General features: G+C 41.3%; 1 protein-coding gene across 8 annotated transcripts in view; it reads right to left on the bottom strand.

The window, feature by feature from the left end:
* The window catches only part of si:ch211-200p22.4 (phosphatidylinositol-binding clathrin assembly protein), an 80,122-nt gene extending 72,890 nt beyond the window's left edge, over nucleotides 1-7,232 (bottom strand). For 4 of the 8 annotated variants that reach the window (XM_044184535.1, XM_044184539.1, XM_044184541.1 and 1 more), the window contains exon 1: nucleotides 5,944-7,229. In XM_044184535.1, the coding sequence (XP_044040470.1) occupies nucleotides 5,944-6,073 (130 nt within the window). In that variant the 5' untranslated portion in view covers nucleotides 6,074-7,229. Of the gene's footprint in view, nucleotides 1-5,943 lie in introns of all 8 variants that reach the window. The other 4 variants (XM_044184536.1, XM_044184537.1, XM_044184538.1 and 1 more) reach the window with 4 other exon arrangements.
* Between the last annotated feature and the right edge of the window lie 5,725 nt (nucleotides 7,233-12,957).

Below are 12,957 nucleotides of genomic sequence, written 5' to 3'. Positions count from 1 at the left end.
TTTCACCTGTTCCTGCCCTCTGAGAGGTCAAAAGGTCAAGATCATCTGAAGGAAAGCTCTGCTTCAAATAAAGAGTCATTGTGTTGAGCAAAGGCATTTTAACAGGGAGGATGCCTGTACACAAGTTCCTCCTGGCAGCAGACATTTTGCCATGTACTTTACTTTCTACAGAGCGGCTGGGGCTTAAGGCCATGGTATGCTTGAAACGAACTAGTGCGTACAGTGTGGGGTTTTTTTTGTGTGTTTTTAGCTTTTCACAACGGCCACACTAAAAGATGGGGTGAAAAGCCTGCCATTGTGGAGGGGTAAGATGCAACAACCGTTCACATTGAGATAATTGGAGATTTTACGTGCTACAGTCTCTCCTCTGAGCAGTGTTGCCAACTCTTTTACAATGAAAGTAGCTAGCACTAGCTCCAAAAGTCGCTAAAAGTCGCCAGATGACGTCATATGCTCAGTTGCATGTTGATGATGATGTCATTACGCATTTATTTTCGTATTTTAGTTTAGTGCAGTGAGGGAGAGATCATCTTAATTAAAGACATAAAACGTAGATAGAGAAATCTTTGGCCAAATAATCAGAAACTCACCACATATTTTTAGTTAAAAAACAAAAATTTAAATCTATAAAAAGGGATGGAGGAGGGAGAAGCTCAATCGAAACAAACTAAATATTTACAAGATCGAACGATTTACATATTTACAACGTGTAGTAACATCTTAATCCAGAGAGAAAGAGTGAGAGAGAAGCACAAACGAACTATTTACATATTTTCAAGCTATAACATCCTAATCCAGAGATCCGGAGAGAAAGAGTGAAGCTGTCCGACATGCCAGCGCAAGGAGAGAGACACTGTTGGCAGAAGAGTCGCAGCATGCATGGGAATTAATTACAATATAATATATTTGAATATATTTCTCGCCTTTCCCCTGATGGTCTGCATAAGTCACTTTTTAGAAATAAAGTCGCTAAGAGGGTCTGAAAAGTTGCAAAATCTAGTGACAAAATCGCCAAGTTGGCAACACTGCCTCTGAGGCATTCTTGGTGTTGAAACTACTTTTTACACATGAGAAGTGGCGCAAATAGTTGTGTTAAGATTTTAAAAAGGGGGAGCTCCAGAAAGAAGTTTGAATTCTGCCTTCCTCCTATCCTACCCCTGGCCAATCACTACATGAAGTGGGCTTGATGGTTTTGGAAAGTTACAAAGATGCAGCCCCTCCAATTCCGATGCTGGAAAGGTGTTGCGGGAGGGGCTTTCAGATGCTTTTTGAGCATCCGAGAAGCACTTCGTCCGAAGCATACACCTTGACTGAGCATCATAACGTCTTCTTGACACCTCTGAAGTCTGTGACCACAGCTTGCTCAACTCTCTTACCAGGGTATGTCTGGGCTGAGCAACAGATTGATACATATCATTCATCATCATCTATCTCTATGTCAGTTGGAAATAAAGTTAAATGGAAAAGGTCTTCTTGTGGCCTTTTTTTTCTGAATCACCCTGCCAAAGTTGATTTCCCCTCAACTCTCATTCTCCCCACCTTCTTCTCATTCACTCCTTTGAAGACAATGAAGGGCACATTTTGGACAGAGAAGACAGATGGTTTAGAGGAGGCGTGAAAAAGGCCATCAATAGTACATCAAGCTGGATCAACCATCCCTGAACAAAGCCGGGGTGGGACTGCAGCATCACTTTACCAGCCACTTACATCAGTTCATTAACACCTCCATTTATGTGACTCCAGACTGTAACATGACTACCTCTCATATGATGTCAAGGTGTGAATTGCTCACAGAGGTTAAATGCTGGGGAAACTTCCCACCAGTCATTCAGTAAAACAGATAAATGGCAAGAGAAGAAAGTAATTCTTCCAGTTGGCTTTGTTTACGATTATTAGATATTCCATTACCTGGATTACTGGGAAGCTTCATTAGAGTCTCATTTACTACTTCTAAAAAGCGCTCAACACCCAGCTCAACCGCATAAACAAAGGTTATAAAAACAGCACCATGACTGAGGCTGCAGCTAATTTCACCATCCAACTTCCCCTGTCAACTAAAGTCCATTTAACACAAGCCAGTTGGCTGGTTTGCTGCCATGACAACAGAGTGTCGTCGAAGGGGAAACCAGACTTCAGTTTAAATGTCACAACTTCTCTCTAACAGCTGTAAGATGGTGAAACAATCAGTGTTTCAATGATGCCGAAGTGGAAAGAAGTGGCCTCCCGTGTATGTATGTGTGCGCCATGGCAATCAGTTAGCTGCTTATAAATGGTGGATTAAAACACACGATAACTCTCACCTTGACAACTGCAAGCAGGTGTGCAAGCAGACACAGACATATTGCAACACATTTGAACCCTCCCTCATTGATTTTTATGACGATAATTTCTATAAATAGAAGAGCTTTTCAGAAGTGATGGGAATGATAGGTCATTTTTGCCCCTCACTCACAAGCTGGGGTTAATTGAGGTGGACAGTCCTAATCATGACACTAAATGGCTTTCAAACGGCACTTATTTTCGCCAGTGGTGCGTGAATGTCACGGCTGCTCGAGCTAACAGCAGCCCCCTGAACCCTCGCACACTCACTGCTGGCTGAGGGCTGGCAGTGCTGGAAGGCTTCTGCCATGGTTATTTGGTTATTGGGTCTAGATGCAAATATGCCGGTGAGATCATTCACAGCTTGCTGTCAGACAGTCACAGCTGCTTGCGGTGAAATTGTGCCAAGGGGAGAGCAAAAGTGAGAGAAAATGACGGTTGTGTGTGTGTTTGTGTGTAGGTGGATGGAAGGGCCCCTGACTGCGTGAAAAATAGATGTTGAAAGAAAAATAAACAAAGTTAGTGACAACACCACCTAACCTAGGTTTTTAGTATCAAAGCCTGTCAGGTTTCCAGATTTCTCTCAGATAAATGGCTCTGCAGGCATACAATTCACTAACCAGTGGACTTGTTAGCTGACTCGCACACCAGCTAGCTGGCTGGTTGGCTGAGCTACCAACTGCCCCCTTGCCATCCTAGACTCTGTTCAAACCTGTAGCATCTTGTTTCCATATGTATCTAGATTGTGCCAATATCCAGTTGAAATGGACTGCAGTTTGGCCCCGGCTTCTGAATGCATCTTAAATGTGTCTCTATTGACAACTTGTGATTCGATTTCACTTCCCTTTACCATATTTGATTGTTGCTGAAAACACGTTTACGCTCAGAAAAAGATAAACCTCCAGCAAGTTGCGTGAATCTGGACTTCGGGTGCAGATTGCAGAAATATTTTAATCACTCCCGACAGACTGAAGACATCTGTGAGATAACAATACCTCTGAAGATGCAACTCGCTGCTGGAAAACAGGTTAAAAAAAACAGCTATTATAATGTTTTGATTATCCCCCTAAGATTTGCATTGGGAACCCTATATGAACGAATCACAGAGTATCGTGCGGAGTGCTGCAGTCACAGACGAGACATATTAGCATTTACTACACTATATATGCATCCACACCTGGCTGTGAACTGACCCCTTGGATTTCCAATGTATCCCCCATACATTCTGGGTACATTCACACCTGTTAGACCTGTGTGATCAGATCATTTTATTTTAAGTATGAATAGGGCTGACTGAATGACTGGCAAACTATCTTACCTGGCTGCTTGTGTTCATTACATTACTGGATGGTTGGATCAGCTGGCTGGCTAGTTGACTGAGCAACAATCAAATACACTGCCTGCCAGCCTCACCGGCTTGCTAACCGACTCACAAATTGACTATCTGCCTGACTGAGTGACGACCAAACCTATAACCTGCCTTTATTCCTGCCTGCTGGCCGCCCTTCCTTATAATCCAAACAACACAATGAACATGACAGCCTGACAACGCTGGATGTTACCTTCATGGGAAAATCATCAAATGGACAAATAACATGACAATCGGGCCTTCATGCAATGCACCACTCACTGGCCATTCCCCTTGCGGCACTGAGGTCGTTGCTCTCACAAAGAAATCAATATCCTACAATGATTAAGCTTGACGTGGCGTATTGGCTGTAAAGGTCTGGCCAAGCTCACAAAGGAGCGGAGACAATACATGACTTTAGCTGAACGCCAGCAGCTGAGTCTTGTGAGTGAGTGAGGAGGAGGAGGAGGAGGAGGAGTTGACGGATGTGAGGCAGCTGAGCTGAAGCGTCGATCAAACATGTGCATCTCATGCCGACAAAAGGCTGGTTCCCAGAAACCGAACTTCAGCACATTTCGTCCCAGTAATGTCTAACACAACCTCTACCATTATGCACATGCCCTTGCCTGAGTCACTTACTTTTTAATAAATGCATTCATTCTTTCTTTTGTGTTGTCCCACTTGCATCACTACCACCTTCAATATGACTCATGTTTAATTTCAGTGGGTAGTTCAAGGACTTAATCCACTCTTCATTACCAAAGCAAAATGTGAAATGACAACCAGGTATCAACTGCCTAAAGACATGGATCTAGAGAAATAACATCAGCAACTAAGATCCAGGAATTTGCTGTATGTGCTTTTGCTGACGACATTCCCTTCAGTGGTGCACATGAATTTGTTGTGTGAGAGGGTCCCCCCCCAAAAAAAATAAAGGCCACCAAGGAAGGAAATATGAAGTTACCTGAGATTTTAGAGTGTACAGCTCTGTCTTTTTGTCTCTCCTTAGAAATAAGGTGAGCGTAGTCTGTCCAGTCTGATGATTTCTGTTGTTTTTGTCACTTGTTTTGTTATCTGTGTGTGACTTGCCTTGAAGTCTGTACGACACAAACCTGCTTTAAACACTCTTGTAACTGAGCCAGGGCCCGTAATAACATGTTTTTAATGGAAGTCGTGAATTGTCTAGCGAACGGTTGCTGGTTGCAGCTTAACAAATACAAAGAGTTGTTTGTTTTTCTTGGTTCTGTTTTAACATAAACTGAATTGGTGGTGAAACAATTAATCGATTAATGGGTTAGTCTATCGACAAAGTTATTCGGCAACTGTTTTGAAAAGAGATTAATCGTTTAGTCATTTATCAAGCAAATAATTGACAAGTATTTGCTAGTTCCAGCTTCTCAAATGTCAGGGTTTTCTGCTTTTCACTGTTTTATATAATTAAAAAAGTAATATCTTTGGGTTTTACACTGTTCATTCAAAACAAGCAATTTGAAGCACTGCTGAAATGATTAGTCGAGCGACAGACGATAAATCCCCAACTTATTTGATAATCGATCAACTGTTTCACTGATTTTTCAAGTGAAAATTTTAAATGTTCTCTTTTTCCAGGTCTTGAAAAGCTTTTTTGTGGGGTCATATATGATTGTAAATTTAGTATTTTGGACAGATGGTCAGGTAACACAAGCAATTTGAATAAGTCACGTTGAGCCTCTGAGAAATTATAATCGATAATGAAAATAATGGTTAGTTGCAGCCCTTATTTGAAAGCCTTCGGCTCTGGGACATTTTAAAGGGCATTGTTCACTATTTTCAAACATTTTTAAGTATAGAAAATTAATAGATTGACCGTTAAAGTAATTAACAGGTTAAACATAATGAAATTAATCATTATTTGTAGCTTTAATTTAATACTTAAGGATATTTGTCTGTTCCTAGAGCAATTTTAGGACATCACTTTGGGATTTGGTAACTTAAAATGGGCACTTGTCATCTTACAGGGCATTTGTAGACCAAGGGATTGATGAAAATCCAAAAGATTAATGATAAGTATATTGTCTCATTTTACATGTTGTATATGATCATGTATCTTTATTCTCCAAACCCAGTATGTATGGTTTTTTGACTGTCTTCCTGGTGGACTCACTATCGCTTGTCCAACCAGCCAGGAAGTGTAAAGGAATGTGTGTGTGTGTATCAGAGCTTCAGAGGACTGGTATGTCTGCTTTTGAAGCCCTGCAGCTGACCAACAACCACACAGATAAAGAGCATATACTCACAGTCAAGGTGTTTCTTCTTGGGTCCGCTGACTTCATGTGTGGTGGCTTTGCACACAGCCTTGCTGATAGCCGACCCGGTCATGCTGTGCTGCGCTGCTGCGATCCGATCCGTGATTGATTGGCCCGACATCGCTTCTATTCCTCTCTCTGTCTCTGTCTGCTTTTTCCTCAATCAGCTAAAATAGCACAATAACGATCCGATCAATGGATCAACTCCCTGCGGGACACAACTCAACGTGACTTCACTGTCAAGAGGAGGTAAAGGGTTGCGATCAGACACCCACTGTTGTGTTAAGTTTTTTTTTTTCTCCCCCCCAGGTGCGTACAAAACCTGTGCAGTCTCGTCTGCAGTAATGTCAGATCAGTGGTGGCAAAACAAAATGCAGGTACAAGAATATCTGATTGGCTTTACAATGAAATCCACAATCAACAGCTGATTTGTAGTTTTTCTTTATAGTTAAATCGTTTGGCAACAGTTTATTACGACTATCTAGCTAGTAAACAAAACACGACAACACTAATCTGAGCTAGTCTGTGTTAGCTAATGTTTCCGTTGCAGTACTCGAACCAGGAAAGAGTCCCACTGTAGAATTTGTAAACACTGGAAATGACTTTCTGGCCACAAATAAACATAGCTAACTGGCTGGTTTGTATGTAACCTGGACGATTTGTTTGGGGTCACCAAAGAGACCACCTCGGGGCAAAAAATAAAAGTAATCCGTATGAAATCACAACTTGGAGAACGCCAACAACAATCTCGAGTTCCTCTTCCACGTCAACTTGTTAGCTTGGACCGTTTAGCTATCACTGGTCGCTTGGCAAAGTGTGTGTTAAACCCCACCTCGGGCGTAAAAAGTCACTCAGAACTGAGCAGCACATTGTTTGAAGTTTATAAGTAGATACCGTGAGACTGACAGCCGGGACAGGTGCAGCTTCTCCCGGTGAGAAAAGATGCGAGGAGCGGTGGGTGTTAGCCGAGTAGCTAGCGGGGTTAGCTAACCTGCCAGCAAGCCAAAGAGCCCAGCGAGTGCCTGTAGTCTGTGACAGAAGAGCAGAACCGGCGGACCCGTTAAGTTAAAAACGACAGCTCGGTTGTTTCCCTTCACGTTCTTCAGGCTCAGTTGGTGCTGTCCTTCGGCTGCCGACTCCACATTATCGGTTCGTTTTTCACCGACAGTCCCGTCCTGTGCTGCGCTGTGCTGCTGTCTAAAAAGTCTCGCCAGTGGTTTCGCTTTACGGACTTGCTGGCTGGTTGCTTCTCTGCCGGACAAAATGGCAGCGTAAAAAATCAGCTGATCTCACAACTGTGCTGCCTTCAGGGGTCCCTGGTCGGCTCGGAATGTAGAGCGCTAGAATCCTACAACTTTCCGAGCGTACATAGTACTCTACTGTTCCTCTTCCGCTTTTTATTTAATAGTATATATGAACTTGGACAACCTAGCAATCTGTTAGCAATCAGTGGACTTGTTAGCTGACTCACACACCAGCTAGCTGGCTGGTTGGCTGAGCTACCAACTGCCCCCTTGCCATCCTAGACTCTGTTCAAACCTGTAGCATCTTGTTTCCATATGTATATCCATATTTTGTTTTGTTTTTTTGTTGCAACAATGTGGTTTCAGATGTTTATCTTGTACTGTAACGATAAGTTCTAGTTGATTAATAAATGAATCAAGTGACAGAAAAGTCACTGACAACAATTCTGAATAAGCAAAAATGCTTATATACATTTACAGACTCAAATATGACTATTCGCTGCTTTTCTTTGTTTTGTATCTTTCTAAATTGAATGCCTTTGGGTGTTGGATCGTGTGTCCACTTTGAAGATGTGCTCTGGGAAATGTATATTTTTCACATTTTTCTTCACATTTCACAGACGTTTTTTTTTTAAACTGACCGATGAATTGATATTGACAGTAATTGTTAGTTTGCAAGTAAAAACAAATGTAATTTTGTAGGATTGTAGGATTGACACTAGGGGTGTGACCAGACAGTGGCCTGGGGTGGCACAGGCCAGCCCTGAAATCTGATTGGCCACCCAAGTTGCCACTCCATTATCCTAAATTATGATTGGCTATCTGCCCATACAGAGGCAGGATCTTAGTTCAAACCAACTGTTTGACAAGTATTTTTTGAATGTGCCTGCACACGCACTTCATGCCACCCCTGCATAAGTCAGTGCCCCACTTGCCACCCCAGTCAAAAAAGTCTGGACACACCACTGCACTACACCACTGTGGTGTACAGGGCTGAGTCTTATATGAACTTGGACAACCTAGCAATCTGTTAGCAATCAGCAAGTCTCTGTTATATTTTCATTATTCTTTGTCAACCACAGAGTTAGCTTATTTTATGTTTGAACTGATTTATGATAAAAGTGAAAACTAAAGAGCAAAGAATAAAAGTAGAGGAATACAGCAGTGTGTAAAACTTTAATCAGAATCAGGTTTATTAAGTAGGTTTTCACATACAAGGAGTCTGCCTTGGTATTTTGGTGACAATAAACATAGTAAGAGAAAAGAAAAAGAAAAACAACTGCAAAAGTCACGAATCATAAATAGAAAATTGAAAAATAGAAAAAAATGTACCATAAAAAATAAGAAAAATATATGTAAAGTACATAGAGGATGGAATGTGCAAAATTTTGGCCAAGGTAGGGTATAAAGTAGGCTATAAATAGGCTAATATGTGCAATAAAACATATTTCATAAAATATATAAAATAAAATAAAAATGTATTCATATTTTTTGCAAACAGTCTATTGAAGTACTGTAGGTAGGCCTACATCTCGACAAAAAAAAAAAAGAAAGACAAAATCCAGCGTCTTTACACTCTTCATGTCGTGTATTTCCGACAGTTCTTGAACGCCTCCATAATCTATTGGACAAAACCTGAGCAGTGAGTGTAGACTTTAAGGTGTTATGGTTTAAATTGTAGCGGAATTTATTTATAAACGTATCAAATTTCAAAATTTTTTTTACATCATAAAGGCGTTTGTGCTACAATACAACAGCAAAATGACTTTAATCTCTGCGCTCACTCATTATAAATGCATCACTAATCCGCACTAATCCAAATTTAAGGTCGTATGATATTATTCCTCAAACACCGTGTCCTTGTTTGACACCAGTCTATATGGAACACGGTGTGCTGAAAAATCAGTGGGAACCGCTCATGCTGCACAGTGCACAGCTCGGTGGGTTTCATACCGGATCTGTGAGCTGAGTAAATCAAATATTTGACTGTATTTCACACATAGTATAAAATGTAATTACATAGGAGGCTGCTGTTCCCAGTCATCATAAGTGGTTCACATTGATTACAGCTGCATGCATGCAAGCAGCCTGTCATGATACAATAAACCTTTATTAAAAAAATCAGATTTTCTCAAGACACGACCTGTGATTGAGAGTGCACGAGGGCGTGAGATGTGTGTGTTTGAGTGTGTGACTTATGAGAGAAAGAGAGAGGTTGAGTGATACCATAACTCACAGATGTAGTGCCTGATGACTGTAGGTGATTTTCCCTGTGTGTGCATGTGTGTGTCTCAGTCTCTCAGATAGTTTCTGTCAGAGAGCCAGCTGCAGTATTTCCTGCCCAGGTGAGAAATACTGCAAATTGACCGCAGCAGCAGCAGCAGGTGAATTCCTGGAATCAACCGCTGCTTTTTGACCTCCAATGACCTCTCCTCTCTCCTCTCCTTTCCAACAGGAGAGAAAAGTCTCTCCAAAATGTAATGATTGATACGATGAACTGTCAAGAGTGGGTGATGAGAAACACACGTTTACCGACGCAACCAGCCAGAAGTGATCATCACTTGGAAACTGAAATTGTGTGTGTGTGTGTGTGTGTGTGTGCATGTGCATGTAATCCACCTATTAGCAACTTTCAGCCTAACTGAGCTTATCTGGTTTCTTTTTCACTCATTTCTGCCAAATCTAATGAGGTGTGTATGTCTGTGTGTGTTAAAAAAAACGTGCATGCTGCAGAAACAAGGAAATTAGAAATGCAACCACAGTAGATGGAAGTGGTTAGCGCTGCACAGAGTCAGGCCACCAAAGAGGGTTCAGTTCCCAGTGTGTTTATGCTCTGTCACAGCTGAAGGTATGCCAACATGCACTGAATAAAAAAAACAAACAGCTTCTTTCATGTGCAGCTGCGACACTGGACTACATCAACTGTTTATAATTATCATCAAAGATCATTTGCAATTATGTTCTTGCAACTATTACAGTCTTTTAGCATGTTTTTTTGTCTTCAGTCTCATGAGATAGAACCAAACATACAAACGTTACTTTATTGGATTATATAAAAAAAAAAAAAACAAGCGATGCACATGAAGAATTGATGTACAGCAGCACAAAGATTGGCAGGCAGACAGTCACGCTGATGCCTACGGGGAATGTAGAGTGTGCTACTGACTTGCATGTAATTGAAATAAACTGCAGCACCCAGAGGAGACTAAGGTGAACTCAGGGTGAACATGCAAACCATGAAAGCAAACCCACATCCTGTTCTTTATGAGGTGTCGGTGCCAAACACTGATTCGCCTCGCCGCCCTCGTATTTCACCTCTCATACAAAGAGGACTCATCCCTCCCTTCTGACTTGGAGTGCAGTGTTGCCATCTGCAGGCGGAATGGCTGAACTCCCTATTTCCATGGCAACTGCGTAGATGCGGGAGCCCCCCGTAGTCCCTGGCAACAGGCTCTCGGCCGGGATTGGAGTCCTATCAGCAGCTGTCAATCACGGGATGAGCCACTGCCTTGCCTAAGGCCAATCCAATGTGCTCAGAGAGATAGGAATAAATCCATTACCGTGCAAGTCACAGAGACGGGGTCAGCTGGAAGCACTCGCAGAGACAAATACAGAGAGCGGAGGACCCAGAGGTGCCCACAGTTCATCCACAATGTGTAAATTGACTATAGTATGTCAGGGAATAGTTTTCACTGTGATTACCATGGTTACGATCGATGGAGTAGCTCAACATCAGGCGAGGTCAGCTATATAATAACAGCTCTTTGACAGTACTTGACCTTTACACTACTGTGGCATGTGTACTAGCAGGAAAGACTCCTCTAAAGTAGTGTAACCCAGATGTTTAGCCATAAACAGTATTGCATGATTACACAACATCTGGTGCTCCATCATTACAATCATGGATGGATTATGAGACAATGGGCACAGTACATCTGTAATTTTAAAGGGCTCCCCTCCTACCTAACAGTACTAAAATTATGATAAAAATAAAAACCAGATCAGAAAGAGGTGACTGGGATCCCTGCTTTTGACTGAGCCCTTTGAATTTCCAACAAGAAATGTTGGTTATTCTCACTTTAAACACACGCTCTGGCTGAGGGGACCCTAAGGCCCCCTGGGTCAGTGCTCGGCATGTCTGTTCTGAAATCCATCCATGACCATAATGTTTCTATGACTTTGACTCCATGAGCTCCAGCTCCTACTTGTAGTACCTCCATAATCATCTTTTTCTTCTTTCACTTTCCCCCTCTTGTTTAGAAGAGGTGGGCATCATTTTCCCACCTCCCACCTTTCCCAAATCATATTCAGTTCTGTAGTTTCCAATGATTCCTGGTGCATATGTTCTAAAACTTCCACTTTCAGAATGACTGGAGGCACATGTTAACCTTTTGAACCCAATGATGTTTCATAGCACAGTAAAGACATGTTGGGAACTTTTTTCAGAAAGGACATAACTTGTACTTACATAACTTTTGGATAATCTTTCTCTCCATGCAACTACTTTATATCCTACAATGCTGTAAATTGTCCATTGTCATACTGTTTTATTGTGCATACTGTAAATACTGGTCGTAATATGTAATTTTTCATCTACAAAACGTCAGGGAATAGAATCAGCCTTGATACAATACAGTTTTCCTTCTTTAAATCACTCAGAGAAAAGTCCAAGACTGCCAATGGCCAATAACGTCACTTAAAATTAAACTTAAGTTGAATTATTCAGAAATGGCACTATTTGGCATGGAATGGTAGTATACCTGTTTTAGGATACTTTGTATATCCATCTATTCATTATCTAAAGCTGCTTATCCTGCGCAGAGTAAAGCTCAGGTGCATCAATTATATTAAGGAAGAAGACCAGGTCCAAAGAAATGCTGGGCTTAGGTCATCAACACAGAACTCAGCAGTTACATTAAACACTGCAATAAAAAGGTCAATATACACATTATCTTACCATTTGTCTGACTGGTGCTCAACACAAAGGGCTTTCCTCCCTGTCAGTCATTTCAAGCTTTTATCAAGCAGAACTTCAGATTTCAAATCTGAAATCTGATGTTGAAAACTGCATAAATCAATAAAAGCTGTCAACATATAGAGCTTGAAAAGGTTTATGTTCTGCTCCACAGCGTTCAGAAATATCCTTCAATCAACATTTTCACCTGTATGCATATGACGTGTGTATGTGTGTGGGAGGTCGTGGATTTGTGTTCGCATGCATAATTCCAGACTAAAATATTAAAAGCCACCACTACAGCGAAGCCTTCTGCCTGCTCGGGATTCTCACAGATCACTTATTCATTCATCGAGCCTTTAAGAGATATGAAGCTGTTGAATTATGAGACCGATCAAATTTAATTGGATCTGTTAAGATGCTAACTTGATAGCCTCCATCTTGCAGAAAGCGCTCAGTCCATTATTCAGGCAGACTGTGAGGTGACTCATCTTTCATCTGAAATGTTATTTTCTTATGTAATCGATGACAGGTACAGACAGTACAGAGGGTCAGATAGTGTTCTTTAGTTTATTGAGGGTTTATTTGAAAATTAATTGAAAGAAGACCAATAAAATAGAACAGAGAAGAGTAGCCTATATACCATTGTGTGTGTGTGTGTGTGTGTGTGTGTGTGTATCTCAGACTGAGATAAAGAAAAGGAGTACAGCCTTGCATCATTTTATATTTGTTTATATAAACTCTCCAGTGCCTTGTCCTTGTGTCTTCCAGTCATTTTGTACATGTAGAGTAAAAAATAGAGGATGG

This window comes from Siniperca chuatsi, linkage group LG22 (assembly GCF_020085105.1).
Source record: "Siniperca chuatsi isolate FFG_IHB_CAS linkage group LG22, ASM2008510v1, whole genome shotgun sequence".
NCBI lineage: Eukaryota > Metazoa > Chordata > Actinopteri > Centrarchiformes > Sinipercidae > Siniperca > Siniperca chuatsi.
The sequence above is the reverse complement of the archived record's forward strand: the minus strand, read 5'-3'. Positions and strand labels throughout refer to the sequence as shown.